Genomic DNA, 17163 nt, shown 5'->3' with positions numbered 1-17163 from the left:
TCTTTACAACAATACAAATCTATAACGTTACTGACTCAAAATTCAGTACCTGTAATCTTGGTTCCTTCTTTGGTCTCAGCAGAAACACCAACACCATACTCATTCTCGCCTGTCACTCTGAAGAAGTAGACTCCTCCCTCTTGCAAGTCTGTCACCTTGTATGTCAGTCTGTGGCATGTGTCAGTCAACCTTGTCCAACCTTTCTTGCTGGCCTCACGGATATCAATAAGGTAGTTCTTGACTGGTCCTCCTCCTTCATTCTCGGGAGTATCCCAGGTTACAGTAGCGGAGGTCTTGGTTACATCCTTGACGTCTATACTGGCAGGAGGTCCAGGGGAATCTAAGACTCTGACACTGAGTGTCAAGGAGGCAGTCCCTGATACACTGGACAAGGTTACAGTGTATTTGCCGGAGTCATTGCGAGTTGCTTTCTCTACGGTGATGGAGGTGAAGGTGTCTGTTGTGTCAATGACAGCACGAACTCTAAGGTCAACATCAGGCTTTGTCCAGGTTACACTGGGGATTGGTTTGCCTCTAAATGGCACTGTCATGGTGAATGAGCTCCCATCCTTCACAATAAGAGTCTTCCTCATCTCATTGCTGATGTCAAAGACTGGCTCCTCCTCCTTTTCTTTGGCAACCTGTTTGTCTGACTCAGGACTGGGCTCGCTGATTCCAATCTTGTTAATAGACTCGACAACAAACACATATTCAGCTCCAGGTGTCAGTCCAACCACTGTAAACTCTGTGTTCGTGGTATTCCGGACTCCAACAAACCATTCATCATCTAAAGTCTTCCTGTATCTGACTCTGTAACCAGTCACAGGTGCTCCACCATCAAATAGTGGTTTATTCCATGACAGGGTGACTGTGGTCTTTGTAGAGTCAATGATTTTAGGCTTAGCAGGAGGTGAAGGCAGGAATTGTGGGTCTTCAGCCTTGACAAGTGCGCAAGGGATGCTGGGAGCACTAAGGCCAGCGGAGTTCTCTGCAAACACTCTGTACTCATACTCACAGCCCTCACGAAGGTGTGAGGCTTTGACTCTGAGGTCGTAAACAGGTTTCTTATTGACACGACACCAGCGAAGCCCAGTCTTCTCTCGCTTTTCAATGACATAGCCAGAGATACTGCTGCCACCGTCAGAAACTGGTCTTTCCCAACATATGGTCATTGCCTCACTAGTAACTGAGGTGACCTCAACATTAGTGGGAGCTGCAGGCACAGTGAATGGATCCATTGCCTTTGCTGGCTGACTCTCCAGGGCCTCACCATCCCCATATTTGTTGACTCCCCTGACTCTGAAGATGTACTCATTTCCTTTGAGCAGCTTGGTCACTTTACAGGTGGTTGCCTTCATGTCACCATAGACAAGGGTCCAGGCGAGGCGACTGGTCTCACGTTTCTCAACAATGTAGTGCATGATTTCAGCACCACCATTCTCCTGAGGGGGGCCCCATGTTATGGTGCATTTCTCTGCTGTGAGGCCAGACACTGCCAATGGTCCTGAGGCAGGCCCAGGTCTGTCAAGAACCTTACAGTTGACAGCCACAGACCTGGTTCCTGCCACATTGTGCAGGGTAAGGACATACTGTCCAGAGTCCCTCCTGATAGCATCCCTGACAATAAGTGTGGTTGTGAAGTTGGTAGAGGTGATTTCACACCTAGCCTTGGCCTCAATCTCTTTTCCGTCTTTAGACCATGAGACAACTGGGAGTGGACGGCCTGTGATTTCAGCATCAATTCGAATTATCTCTCCAGCCTTAATGACAACAGGCTGTCTGAGCCTGTCTTCCAGGATAATAGTGGGAGGGTCTACATCATCCTTGACTGTGATAGGACCAGTGCTCTCTGAGGGAGCACTCAACAGCTCAGCAGAATTCTTAGCAATGACATGGAAGTCATATTGGACATCCTCTGTGAGGCCTGTGACATCGAAGTAGGTGTCTTGCAGGTTGGTGAAGTTGCACTTAAGCCAACGGCCATTGGGAAGTTCTCTACGCTCCACAATGTAGCCTGTTATCTTTACTCCACCATCATACTCTGGCTTCTCCCAAAAGAGGGAAACTGAGTTCCTGGTGATGTTGGTGACTATAAGGTTATGTGGAGATTCACATGGATCCCTGGCTGCCACAGGCTCACTGGGTTTAGTGCATGGGCCAATTCCAGCAATATTTTCAGCATAGACTCTGAACTGATACAACAAGCCCTCTTCAGTGCCTGTCATCTTAAACTGGTTCTCAGTCAGCAGACCTCTGTTGAGCTTGGTCCACAGGATGCTGCTATGTTCTTTGCATTCAATGTGATAACCAATTACAGGGCTGCCACCATCACTGGCAGGTCTGCCCCATACCACAAGCATGCCATACTTGGTGGCATGGGAAACATGGACGTTGGTAGGAGGGCCAGGAGGCTCAAAGGGATACTGAGCAATAACAGGAGCAGAGTCAATAGCAGAACTCTTGCCATAGCGGTTCTCAGCTGCAATACGGAACTGATACTCTGTTCCCTGGGTGAGACGTGTCACTTTGATAGATGTCCTGGCTACCGTGGCTGAGACAATCTGCCATGCAGTTGTAGTTGTGTCTCTCTTCTCCACCACATAGTTGTTGATTTGGCATCCACCATCATAAGTTGGTGGATCCCAAGACAGAGAGATGAAATCAGCACTCACTTCATCCATCTTAATGTTACTGGGTGGGCCAGGTTTGTCCAGGACTATAACAAATATTTCAGCTGTCTTGGTCCCAACTGAGTTTGTCAAAGTAATCTCATACTTTCCTACATCCTCTTTGGTTGCATCCTTAATAACAATCTTGGATGACGTCTTGGAATTAAGAACATTGACCCTGGTTGTCTGCTTAAGTACCTGGCCGTCCTTCTTCCAAGACACGTCAGGCTGAGGTCTGCCTTTGAAGGGAACGTCAATCTTAAGGTCATCTCCTGCTTTTACACTGTATGTGTCATACAACAGGTTGATGATGGGCTGGACCGTGATGTCCCTCACCACCACAGGGGTAGCAAGAGGCTTGGCATCACTCTTGCCCTTATCATTTACAGCAGTCACTCTAAAGGAGTATTCCTCTCCAGTTGCAAGTCCACCAATAGTAGCTTCAAGTGCTTTTACTTCACTGCACACGCTCCATTTGTCATCTCCCTTAGGCTGCATCTCCACAATGAATTTTGTAATCTTGCTGCCTCCATCATGATCAGGTTTCTCCCATGAAAGAGTGACAGTATGTCGGGTCACGTCAACCAGGACAACCTTCCCAGGAGGCAAAGGAGCCTCAGCCACCTTGACTTGATCTGTGAAGGCAGGCAGACCTACTCCCAGCTCATTCACAGCCAGCACACGGAAATAGAATCGACCTCCCTCCTGCAGGTCAGAAATAATGTACGAGTTCCTCACACAGTTGGTGCAAACACTGGTGAAAGCCATTCTCTTTTGCTCTCTCTTCTCCACAATATAGTGTGATATCTTAGCCCCACCATCGATCACAGGGGGCTCCCAGGAGATAGCGACAGAATTTCTCTTCACATCCTTAACTACCAGGTTGGTAGGAGCGCTTGGGGAATCCAGAACTCTGACATTGATGAAGGCTGATTTAGAGCCACTGAGGTTCTCAAGGTTCAGAACATATTTGCCAGTGTCGAATCTATCAACATTCTCAATCACAAGCATTGTGTAAGAGCTTGTGACCTCAATCTGGGCACGCTCATTCAAAGTGCCATCAGCCTTTGACCATCTGACCTCAGGCTCAGGCTTTCCTCTGATTGTTACAAACAGACGCAAAGTGGCAGTGGCGCGAATATTAACCATCTTTCTTAAGTCAGCATCTAGTTCAATTTCAGGAGCCTCCAGCTTTTCTGCAGCAATCACAGAACCAGGTAGGTCCACATGCTCTCCTGCTCCCTCTGAGTTAACAGCAAAGATGCGGAAGTTGTACTCTGCATTCTCCTTCAGTGTCTTTACTGTGTAGTGAGTGGTCTGAACACCAGTGGGTGATGTGCAAGATATCCACTCATCATCTCCTGCTTCCTTCCTTTCAACAACATATCCACTGATCTGTGCTCCGCCATCGTAGATAGGCCTGGACCAGGACAGAGAGACTGTGGTGCTCGAATGGTCAGTGACTTTGGGGTTATTTGGAGGACCTGGTGGATAAATGGCATCACAGGCCTTGATGTATTCGGATGGTGCGCTAGGCTTTCCCACACCAGCAGCATTTTCGGCCGAGACCCTAAATTCATAAGAGTGGCCTTCTGTGAGGCCAGCGCATCTAAATCTTAGGTCACTCAGCCTCTTCTTGTTGCACTTGGTCCATCTGATGCCGTCCTTATCACGTTTTTCAAGGACATATCCTTCAATCTCAGCTCCTCCATTATTCTCTGGTCTCTCCCATGTAAGCACTATAGAGTCCCTTGTGATAGCGCTGGGCTCTGGGGTGGAGGGGGCACTGGGAGTGGTGAAGGGGTTACGAGCAATAACAGGCTCAGATTCCAAAGGCTCACCAACACCATATTTATTTACAGCTGTGACTCTGAAGATGTATTCATTGCCAGGCAGCAGTTTTGTGATTTTGTAGCTGATGGCCTGGATCTTGGGCTCAACCATGGTCCATGACAAACGACTGGTCTCTCTCTTCTCAATGATGTAGTGAGAGATAGCAGCTCCACCATCGTGTGAGGGATGGCTCCAGTGCAGATAACATTTCTCGGCTGTGACCCCCTTGACTTCTAGTGGGCCATCAGGAGGTCCGGGTCTATCCAGAACTTTAACATTAATTGGGATCATTTTGACTCCTCCCACATTGACAAGTTTGAGGGTGAAATGACCACCATCCACTCTGATGCAATCCTTGACTGTTAGGATGGTACGTGTAAGTGTGGTCTTAACCTCCATTCTTGGTGTGGTTTTGTCAATCTCCTTTCCGTCCTTTAACCAAATGACTTCAGGTAGAGGCTTGCCAGTGTAGTCAGCATCAATGACAAAAGTCTCACCAGCATTAACAACAGTCGTATCCTTGAATTTAGAATCCAAAGTGGCCTCCGGAGCCACAATTTCATCTTTGGCTGTGATTTCTCCTGTGCTCTGAGAGGGTCGGCTGGAAATGCCAGCAGCGTTCCTGGCAATGACTCTGAATTCATAAACACAGTCCTCAGTCAGGCCAGTGAGTGTGTACTGCGTATCAATGATGTTGGTGAAGCTGGCCTTCATCCAGCGGGTATCTGGGTGCTTCCTCCTCTCGATCAAATAGCCAGTGATTGCACTGCCTCCATCATACTGAGGCCTAGTCCACTGAAGTGTTACAAGATTTCTGGTGATATTAATAGCCTCAGGAGTGCCTGGTGGGTCACAGGGGTCCCTGGCTACTGTGCTCTCAGAGACCTTGCTAGCTGGGCTAAGTCCAGCAATGTTCTCAGCATAAACTCTGAATTCATACTCAATACCTTCTTCTAGCTCTGTAGTCTTGAAACGTGTTTCTGGGATTAAAAGCTTATTGAGTTTGGTCCACAAAAGGCTGTTCTTTTCTTTTCTCTCAAGGTGATAGCCTATGATGGGGCTGCCTCCGTTGTTGGTGGGAGTTTTCCACTCAACAACCATGTTATCCTTGGTTGCAGCAGAAACAACTGGTGTTCCTGGGGCCGCAGGCTCACTGAATGGATACTGAGCAATAACAGTGGGAGAGACAATGGCAGAACTCTTTCCATATCTGTTCTCAGCAGACACTCTGAATTGATACTCAGTGCCAGTCTTCAAGTTAGTGACTTTGATAGTTGACCTGGCAATAGTAGCAGACACAATCTGCCATGCAGTCGTGGTGGTGTCTCTCTTCTCCACAATGTAGTTGTTGATCTGACAGCCTCCAGTATACTCTGGTGGCTCCCAGGAGAAAGTGACAAAATTAGAGCTCACCTCCTCAATCTTCACAGGGCCTGTGGGTGGGCCAGGCTTATCAAGAATGATGACAGTGATCTCCTCTGTTGCTGTTCCAACACTGCTGGTGGCGGTGATGGTGTATTTACCAGAGTCTTCCCTATTTGCATCCTTGATGGCCAGCTTAGTAGATGATGGTGTACTGGATACATTTAGTCTGGTTGTCTCCTTAATAGCCTGCCCATCCTTCTTCCATTCAACTTTGGGAACAGGGCGTCCAATCACTGGAATCTCAATCTTCAGATCCTCACCATTCTGTACACTGTAAGTGTTGAATGTCATCTTGAATCTGGGCTCAATAGTTACGTCTTTAGCCGTGACTGGGGCAGCCAGAGGCCTGGGGTCACTCTTGCCCTTCTCATTGAAAGCTGACACTCTAAACAGATACTCATGGCCTGGGCTAAGGCCTGTAACAGTGCCGTCGCAAGTTTTGGTTGTGGCGGCCACCACCCATTCCTCTGAACCCACAGGCTGCATCTCAATGTAGTAGCCCATGATCCTGCTGCCTCCATCATGGTCTGGCTTCTCCCAAGAGAGTGAGGCAGATTTTTTGGTGACTTCAGTCAAAGTGACCTTACCCACTGACAGAGGAGGCTCAGAGGTCTTAACTGAGTCCTCTGTCTCAGCTGCCTGTCCCACGCCAAACTCATTCTCTGCTAAGACTCTGAAATAGTAGATAGTTCCCTCAGTGAGGCCAGTGACACGGTAGCTTGTCTTTGTGCACTTGTTGTCCACGTTAGAGTAAACTGTTCTGGTAGACTCACGCTTTTCAACCAAGTAATTCTTGATTCTTGCACCACCATCAATAAGAGGAGGCTCCCAGGTCAGAGTGACGCTTTCTCTCTTAATATCTTTAACTGTTAGATTCAGAGGAGCCCCCGGAGTGTCCAGAACTCTAACTGAGACAAAGGCTGATTTGGTGCCAGCACTATTTTCCAATGTGAGGATGTATTTGCCAGCATCATATTTGTCACAGATGTCGATGGAGAGCTGTGTATATTCTTCACCACTCTCTATCTGAACTTTAGTGGGCAGTTCTCCATCCTCCTTGGCCCAGGTGATCTCAGGAGTAGGACGGCCCTTGAATGGAATGCAGATTCTCATTGAGCCTCCTGCACGGACAACTATTCCCTTCCTGAGCTCTGAATCTAAAATCATCTCTGGAGGATCAATCTTATCCAAAGGTTTCACAACTCCCTCGAGCTCAGTGGGCTCACCAACACCAAGCTTATTGATGGCACATATGCGCACCTTGTATTCCTGGTGCTCTATCAACTTTTTGATGGTAAACTTGGTTGCATTAACTCCCATGGGTGGGGTGCATATGGTCCACTCCTCCTCATCAGCCTTGGTAATTTCCACTGCGTATCCTTGAATCTCACAACCACCATCATAGATAGGCCGGTGCCAGGCTACAGTGATGGTGTCTTTGGCCGTGTCGACCACATGGACATTGGAAGGACAACCAGGTTCAAAGCTGGGGTCACAGGCTTTGAGGTATGGTGTAGGTGGGCTTGGTTGACCCACTCCAGCAGCATTCTCAGCAGATACCCTGAATTCATACTCATGGTCCTCAGTCAGTCCTGTTACTCTGAAACGCAAGTCTGTCACTCTGCGTTTGTTGCACTTGGTCCATCTCACTCCAGCTCTGTCTCTCTTCTCAACAATATAACCAACAATCTCACTGCCTCCAGTGGTCTGAGGGCGGTTCCAGCAGACAGTCATGGAGTCCCTAGTAATGTTGGTGATCTCCAACTCCTGAGGTGAGCCAGGAGGAACAAACGGATTTCTCATGATAACTGCTGCTGACTCAAGAGGCTCGCCCACACCATATTTGTTAACAGCCATGACTCTGAAGATGTACTCATTGCCCTTCAACAGTTTGGTAACCTTAATCATGGTAGCTACACAATCACTGGAGACCACAGTCCATGCCAAGCGACTGGTTTCTCTCTTCTGAATGATGTAGTGAGAAATGCTAGCTCCTCCATCGTGCCTGGGAGGCAGCCATGACAGTGAACACTTCTCCTCAGTGACATTGCTGACAGTAATAGGTCCCTCTGAGGGGCCTGGTCTATCCAGGACCTTTACACTGAATGGAACAGTCTTAGTTCCAGCCACATTAGTTAGAACCAGCGTGTACTGTCCGCCATCCACTCTGATAGCATCCTTCACAACCAGCAAAGCCTTGAAATCTGTATTTTTGATCTCAGCTCTTGCTGAGTTTTCAACTTCAACACTTCCCTTGAACCACTGAGCTGTGGGGATGGGCTTTCCTTCCACACTGGCCTCCAGACTGAAAGTCTCTCCAGCATTGATAACAATGGTCTGGTTGTACATAGGATCTGTCTCACACTTAGGTGGGTCAACTTCATCCTTGGCTGTGATGGATCCTGTGCTTTCTGAGGGCTTGCTGACAGCACCGGCTGCATTCCTTGCAATTACTCTGAAATCATATTTACTGTCTTCTGCCAGACCAGTAACTGTGAATTCATGTTCAATGACGTTTGCAAAGCTGGCCTTCATCCACTTTCCTTCAGGAAGGTCACGTTTCTCCACTACATAGCCAGTAACCAAGCTTCCACCATCATACTCTGGAGGGGTCCATCTCAGCTTCACTGAGTGCCTGGTCACGATCACAGCATCAGGACGGCCAGGAGGATAACATGGGTCGCGGGCTACATAAACTTCAGAGACTTTGCTGCATTTTCCAATGCCAACAATATTCTCTGCATAAACTCTGTACTCATACTCAATGCCTTCCTCAAGAGGAGTAGATTTGAACCTGCAATCTTGGATGAGCATTTTGTTGATCTTGGTCCAGAGGATACTGTTCTTCTCTTTCCTCTCCAGATGATAGCCTAAAATGGCACTGCCTCCATCAGATGGGGGTTTGTGCCACTCAACCACCATATAGTCTTTTGCATATGAAGATACAAATGGTGTTCCTGGTGGGCCAGGCTCCTGGAATGGGTACTGTGCTACAACAGGCTCTGAATCAATTGCATAACTCCTTCCATATCTATTCTCAGCATAGATTCTGAACTGGTATTCACTGCCTGTCTTCAGATTGGTCACTTTTAGTGTGGTTCTGGCCACAGTGGCGGATACAACCACCCAGTTGGTTGTGGTTGTATCTCTCTTCTCAACCACGTAATTGGAGATTGGGCAGCCACCTGTATATGTAGGAGAATCCCAGCTGAGAGTAATACTCTCAGCACTGATGTCCTCCAATTTGACAGGGCCTGTTGGTGGACCTGGTTTGTCCAGGGTGATCACTTCAATTGTAGCATCCTTGGAACCCAGGGCATTGGTAACATTGATGCTGTACATGCCTCCATCCTCCTTGGTAGCGTCCTTTATGGTGAGAGTGGTGAGACGTGGTGAGTCAGTGACATTGACTCTGGTGGTTTGCTTGAGAGCTGCTCCATCCTTGGTCCAAGTGATAGTTGGTTTTGGATGACCAGCAACTGGGACCTCTATCTTGAGATCATACCCCACCTGGACATGGTAGGTGCTCATTTTGGGTCTAACAGCAGGCTCAATCACAAGGTCCCTTGCTACAACTGTTTGAACCAGTTGTCTGGGGTCACTTTTACCTTTGTCGTTTACAGCAATAACTCTGAACTGATACTCCTCTCCCTTAAGTAGATTTGTCACTACAGCTTCCAGTGCCTTCCCACTAGCGCACACAGACCAAGTTTCACTGTCCTTAGGTGCCAGTTCAATTTCATAGTAACTGATCCTACTGCCGCCATCATGCTCAGGCTTCTCCCAGCTTAGAGTCACAGAGTTACGAGTGACGTCAACAACACTGACTTTACCAGGTGGCTGAGGCTTTTCAGATATCTTAATTGGTTCTGTAGTTTTAATGGGGAGACCCACACCATATTCATTTTCAGCAAGGACTCTGAAAAAGAAGATTCCACCTTCTGGAAGAGGCTCAACTTTCCATGACATCCTGTTACAGGTGGTAACTTGAGAATAAACTTTCCTAGTGCTCTCACGCTTTTCAACGATATAATGCTTTATCTTTGAGCCACCATCCAGAAGTGGAGGCTCCCATGTGAGAGTGACAGAATTCTTTGTAATCTCTTTCACCAACAAGTTAGTTGGTGAACTAGGTGCGTCCTGGACTCTGACACTGATAAAGACTGACTTGACTCCGCTGGCATTCTCTGCAGTCAGGGTGTACTTGCCAGTGTCAAATATGTCAACATTCTCGATGACAAGTGAAGCATAGTTGCCCGTACAGTCAATCTGGGCAGTCTCCTTAATCTCGCCCTCAGCCTTGCCCCATTTCACCTCAGGAGCTGGGCGACCTCTCACAGGAACAAACAACCTGAGAGTACTTGCTGCTCTTATGTTGATCATCTTTCTCATATCAGCATCCAGGTCAAGATCGGGAGCCTCAAGCTTCTCCTCCAGTAGAATTTTTCCTGGAACATCAGCATGCTCTCCAACACCAACTTTGTTGATGGCACACACTCTGAATTGGTACTCGTGCTTCTCAAGAAGCTTTTTCACTGTAAACTTAGTGTCCTTGATGCCAGTTGGAGGAGTGCACATAAACCACTCATCAGTTACTGTATTGCAGGCCTCAACAATGTAACCCTGAATCTCACAACCACCATCATAGATAGGTTTGCCCCATGTCAGGGAAACAGTGGACCTAGATGTGTCCACCACCTTGGGGTTGTTTGGTGGACCTGCTTTGAAGATAGGATCCAATGCTTTGTAGTACACTGTTGGTGCACTAGGTGTGCCAACACCTGCAGCATTTTCAGCAGCAACTCTGAATTCATAGCTGTGGTTTTCTAGGAGGCCTGTTACTCTGAAGCGCAGCTCACTCACTGTGCGCTTATTGCATCTAGTCCATCTCACACCGTCCTTGTCACGTTTCTCAACAATGTATCCCTGGATAGGACTGCCACCATCATTAGTTGGTCTCTCCCAGGTCACTACCATGGAGTCTTTGGTGATTGTGGAGACTTCTACCTCTGTTGGTGGGCTGGGAGTGACAAATGGATTTTTGGCAACCATTGACTCAGATTCCAGAGGCTCACCAACTCCATATTTGTTGACAGGAATCACTCTAAATATGTACTCATTACCAGGAAGAAGTTTTGTGATCTTCAGGTTTAGTGCCTGAACTTTTGGTTCAACTACTGTCCATACTAGTCGGCTGGTTTCCCTTCTCTCAACAATGTAATAGGAAACATCGCTACCTCCATCTTGCAAGGGAGGTTTCCAGGCAATGGAGCATTTCTCACTGGTGACCCCATAGATGGAGATAGGGCCTTCAGGTGGACCTGGTCTGTCTAGGACCTTTACATTAATGTTAATAGATTTCTCTCCTCCAACATTCTTTATGAGTAAAGTGTACTGACCTCCATCAACACGGATAGCTTCTTTAACAACTAGACAAGCTGTGAAGTCTGTGTTCTTGAGCTCTAAGCGAGCTGCTTCAGTAATTTCTTGGCCCTCCTTCAGCCAGTGTACTGTGGGCACAGGCTTACCATAGATAGCAGCCTCAAGCCTAAATGTCTCTCCAGCGTTTACCACCACAGCCTGGGAGTACTTAGTATCTAAGTCAATCCTGGGCGGATCCACCTCATCCTTGGCAGTGATGGCTCCAGTAGAATCAGATGGCTGGCTGAAGACACCTGCTGCATTTCTGGCGATGACACGGAACTCATAAATCTGATCCTCAGTAAGTCCTGTGACAACAAATTCTGTCTCTAAGATGTTGGCGAAACTAGCCTTCATCCATCGGCCAGCTCCTTCCTTTTTCTCAACCACATAGCCTGTGATCTTGATGCCTGCATCGTATTCAGGTTTAGTCCATCTGAGTGTCACTTGGCTTCTTGTGACAATCACAGCCTCTGGTTTTCCTGGTCTGTTACAAGGATCTCTGGCCACTTGCATTTCACTCACTTTGCTGGCTTTGCTGACACCAACAATGTTCTCAGCATAGACTCTGAACTCATAATCGATACCCTCCTCAAGGCCAACAACCTTAAATCTGGTCTCTGGGATAAGTTGTTTATTCTGTTTCACCCACAGTATACTGTTTCTCTCTTTAAGCTCCAAGTGGTAGCCCAGAATTTTGCTTCCGCCATCATTGCTAGGTTTCTCCCATACAACCACCATACTCTCCTTGGTGGCTGACTGGACCACAACAGAACGTGGTGAGCTAGGTACTTCAAATGGATACTGAGCAACAATGGTATCAGAAACCAGCACTGAGGACTTGCCATATCTATTCTCTGCAGCAATTCTAAACTGGTACTCAACTCCAGTCTTAAGACGGGCTGCCTTTATAGTGGTTCTGGCCACAGTAGCTGAGACAATCTGCCAGTTAGTGGTAGATGTATCTCTCTTTTCAACAATGTAATTGTTGATAGTACAACCGCCGTCATACTCTGGTGGATTCCAGGAAAGGACCACACTGTCAGCAGTGACTTCATCCAGCTTAATTGGGCCAGTTGGGGGTCCAGGCTTATCTAGAACAACAACACTGATGTCTGTTGATGCCTCTCCAGCTATATTGTTCAGTTTGACAGTATATGTGCCCACATCATCTCTGCAAGCATCCCTAATAACCAGGAGAAGGTTTTTGTCAGTGGCTTCAGCATTAACTCTTGTTGTCTCCTTGAGAGCAACACCATCTTTGAGCCAAGTTGCTGTAGCCTTGGGACAGGCAACATATGGTACATCTATCTTCAGATCATCTCCTGCTAGCACACTAAATGTGCTGAAAAGAAGTTTGAAGGTTGGTGAGATGACTAGGTCTTTAGCCACAACAGGCACATTGAGTGGACGTGGGTCACTAACTCCCTTTTCATTGGTGGCTGAGATACGGAACATGTACTCCTCTCCCCGTGTAAGGCCAGTTACAACAGCCTCATTGGTCTTTACCACCATGACCTGGGTCCATTTCTCACTGCCTTTACCCTGCATTTCAACAATGTACCCTGTGATTCTGCTGCCACCATCATGGTCAGGCTTTTCCCAAGTTAGTGTGACGCTGGAGCTGGTAACTTCACGAACAGACACTTTGCCTGGTGGTAGAGGTTTCTCAGACACTTTAATTGGTTCAACAGTCTCTACTGGGAGGCCAATGCCAAATTCATTCTCAGCCAGGACTCTGAAAGAGTACATCTTTCCTTCCTCCAAGTTACCAACCTTCCAACTAGACTTAGGGCAGCTGGCACAGACTGTTGAGTAGGCCTTTCTGGTTGACTCACGCTTCTCAACAATGTAGCTGCGGACCCTGGAGCCACCATCAATGAGAGGTGCATCCCAAACAAGGGAAACTGAATCTTTAGTGACCTCCTTGACAATCAGGTTCTGTGGTGCTCCGGGAGTGTCTAGCACCCTGACATTAACAAAGGCTGATTTACTTCCCGAGGCATTCTCCACAGTCACTATGTATTTACCTGCATCAAATCTGTCAACATTGTCTATCTGAAGGGTGGTGAATGATGAAGTGATTTCAATGTTAGCTCGGTCCAGAGATTCTCCATGCTCTCTTGACCATTTAACTTCAGGTACTGGTCTACCCTTAATGGGAACAAAGAGTCTGAGTGTGCTACAGGCTCGGATGCAGACCACCTTACGCAGCTCTGCTCCAAGTTCAATTTCTGGAGGAAGCAATCTGTCTTCAGCCTTAGGGGTTCCAGGAACAGCAGCAGGCTCTCCCACTCCCTCACAATTAGTGGCACAGATGTTGATTTTGTACTCCTGGTTTTCTTTCAAGTTGGTGATGGTAAAGGAAGTGGCTACCCATCCCTTTTTGGGAGTGTGAATAGTCCACTCATCCTCCTCAGGAAGGCAGGTCTCCACTATGTAACCAGTGATTTCAGAACCGCCATCATAGACAGGTTTGTTCCAGGCAAGGGTAATGGAAGACTTGGTTGTGTCAAGAACTCTGGGATTCCCTGGAGGTCCAGGCTGGAAGATGGTGTCCTCAGCTTTGTAGAATGGACTCGAAGGACTAGGCTGGCTTAGACCAGCATTATTCTGTGCAAAAACTCTGAATTCATACTCATGTCCAGGTGTGAGGCCAGAGGCCTTGAATCGCAGGTCAGTTACAGTCCTCTTGTTGCACTTTACCCAGCGCAGGCCAGTCTTATCCCTTCTCTCAATTATGTAGGTGTTTATACTGCTGCCTCCATCGTGTTCAGGGCGCTCCCAGCAGACAACCATGGAGTCCTTGGTAATGGTGGTAACTTCAGGCTGCTGTGGTGGGTCACTGGGGACATAGGGGTTGGTACAAATGATAGGTTCAGACTCCCGGGGTTCACCTACACCATACTTGTTAACAGCCATGACTCTAAAGATGTACTCGTTGCCCTTCAGAAGCTTGGTGACCTTGAACCTGTTCGCCTGAAGGTCTGTGGCCACATTTGTCCATGCCAACCTACTGGTCTCACGCCTCTGAATGATAAAGTATTCGATCTTGGCACCACCATCATGTGTTGGATGCAGCCAGTTAAGGACACATTTCTCAGCAGTGACGTCAGTAACAGTGAGGGAGTCTGGTGGTCCAGGTCTGTCGAGCACCTTGACATTAAAGGTGAACTTTGCAAAGCCACCGGGATTGCTGGCAGTCAGAGTATAAGCACCTCCATCTCTTCTCAGGGAATCTTTGTTTACCAGAGTTGTGTGGAAGTCTGTTGTCTTTATCTCTATCTTGGCTGTATCCTCAAGCTCCTTTCCTTCCTTGGTCCATACCAGAGATGGGAGGGGCCTGCCAGTCACACTGGCCTCCAGCTTGAATACCTCTCCTGCCATGACAATAACATTGCTGCTATACAATGCGTCAACATCAAGCCTGGGCTCTTCAAGGTCATCTCTGCATGTGATTGCCTCTGATGGCTGGGATGGAGCACTAACAGCACCAGCTGAATTTCTAGCAAACACACGGAATTCATAAGTTGCATCTTCGGTCAGACCACTGACTGTGTAGATGGTTTCTAGGATGTTGTTGAAGTTGGCTTTGAGCCAACGTCCATTGGGCATCTCTCTCCTCTCTACTGTGTATCCAGTGATGGAAAATCCACCATCTCCTTCTGGTTTGGTCCATGACACTGTCACCTCATGTCTGGTAATATTCAATGCCACAGGCCTGCCTGGTGCGTCAACTGGGTCCAAAGCATACATAGGCTCAGAGGGTTTGCTTGGTTTGCTGAGACCGGCCATGTTTTCAGCAGTAACACGGTGTTCATATGCAATTCCATCAACGAGGCCTGTTGATTTGAAGATATTTCCGATAACAAGAGCTTTGCTGATCCTCTGCCATAGAATGCTGTTTTTCTCTTTTCTGTCCACATGATAGCCAAGGATGGGACTGCCTCCATCAGAGGAAGGCTCATTCCAGCTCAGAGTCATAGCATCCTTGTTAAAAGATGTGACCACAGGAATGCCTGGCTGGCCTGGCACATCAAATGGATAGGCAGCAACCACTGGCTCAGAGATAATGCTTGGTCCAATGCCATATCTGTTCTGGGCCTTGACACGGAACTGATATTGAGTTCCAGTATTGAGTCTGGCTGCTTTAAATGTGGTGCGGATTACTGTAGCTGCCAACTCCACCCAGGAAGTACCAGTAGTCTCCCGCATCTCAACAATATAGTTGTTGATGGGAACACCTCCATCACTTTCTGGTGCCTCCCAGGATATGAGAGCATAATCACAGGAGACCTCTTCCACCTTGATGGGACCAGTGGGAGGACCTGGAATGTCATGGACCAGGACTGTGATCGTCTCAGTCACTGTACCCAGCATGTTCTTTCCAGTCATAGAATACTGGCCTGCATCAGTCCTCTTGATCTCATTAATGTTGAGGATAGTCGATGTTGGTGTGACTTCAGTGTTGATTCTCTGTGTCTCCCTGAGTGTTATGTCTCCCTTCTTCCAGGAAACCACAGGTCTGGGTTTGCCCAGCACTGGAATCTCCACCTTGACACGGTCCCCTGCCTTGACAATAACCGTCTTCTGATAGACTCCACGCAAGTCAAATGAAGGAGGAGAAGTCTGCTCTTTGATAATAGCAGGCCTGCTTTCACGTGGGTCACTCCTGCCTGATGCATTGACAGCCATTATGCGGAAGGTATATTCTGCACCCTCAATCAGATCTGTTACAATGTAGTCCAGAGCCTTTATGGTGGCCACATGGACCCACTGGTCAGTATCCTTCTTCTGGGCCTCAATGACGTATCCAGTGATCAAGCTGCCACCATCATGCAAGGGCTTGGTCCATGCCAGGCTGGCACTGTCAGCTGTCACATCTGTGACATACAAGTTTTCTGGTGGAGATGGGGCCTGGGACACCCTGATTGGTTCAGGGGATTCAGCGGGCTCGCCTACACCCAGGTCATTCTCAGCAGAGATACGGAAATAGTAGTAAGCTCCCTCCTCAAGGTCTGTAAACTTGAAGGAACACTTCTGCCATGTAGTGCTAAGCACTGTGTAGGCTTTCTTGGTAGCCTCTCTCTTTTCAATAACATAGTTCTTAATCTTAGAACCACCATCGATTATAGGGATTTCCCACTGGAGGGTGATACTGTTCTTGGTGATCTCTCTCGGCTTGACGTTGACTGGTGGTCCTGGAGTGTCCAAAACTCTCACATTAACAAAGCCGGTTTTCTTTCCAGCAACATTCTCCAGACACAGGTTGTATTTTCCAGCATCGTATCGAGTGCAGTCAGGAATAACCAGCAGAGTGTAGGACTCTGTGGTGTCAATGTGTGCACGTGTTTTCAGGTTGGTATCATCTTTGCTCCAGGTTACTTCAGGAACAGGACGACCCTTGATGGGAACAAACATACGGATTGAAGCACGGCACCTGACCACCAGGGTTCTCCTTAATTCAGCATCCAGCTCAAAGTCTGGCAAAGACTCCTGGTCCACCAGTTCAGTCACTTTCTCAATCTCTGCAGGTTCGCCAACGCCCTCTGAGTTTATAGCGCTGACCCTGAAATGGTATTTGCCTCCTTTTTGAAGTTTACCAATAACATATTCAGTATTTTTTACTGGATACTGTGTCTCCACTTCCCAGTCATCATGTCCCTCCTTTTTGTACTCAACAATATATCCCTCTACATCAAGACCACCATCATAGTGGGGTTTGCCCCAGGCGAAGGTAGCTGTGGTTCTTGTGGTGTCTGTAATTCTGGCGTTGGATGGAGGACCAGGTGGATCTAATGAGCAAAAAAAAAAC

The 17163-nt window shown here is 47.7% G+C and overlaps 1 protein-coding gene across 9 annotated transcripts in view; it reads right to left on the bottom strand.

Moving 5' to 3' along the window:
• Positions 1-17163, bottom strand: part of ttn.2 (titin, tandem duplicate 2) — a 249401-nt gene that overhangs the window by 29050 nt on the left and 203188 nt on the right. For all 9 annotated transcript variants that reach the window (XM_049594294.1, XM_049594295.1, XM_049594296.1 and 6 more), the window contains one exon: positions 50-17143. In XM_049594294.1, the coding sequence (XP_049450251.1) occupies positions 50-17143 (17094 nt within the window). The remainder of the gene's footprint in view (positions 1-49; positions 17144-17163) is intronic.

This window comes from Epinephelus fuscoguttatus, linkage group LG13, assembly GCF_011397635.1.
Source record: "Epinephelus fuscoguttatus linkage group LG13, E.fuscoguttatus.final_Chr_v1".
Lineage (NCBI taxonomy): Eukaryota > Metazoa > Chordata > Actinopteri > Perciformes > Serranidae > Epinephelus > Epinephelus fuscoguttatus.
Note: the sequence above shows the minus strand (reverse complement) of the source record. Positions and strands in the feature narration are given on the sequence as shown.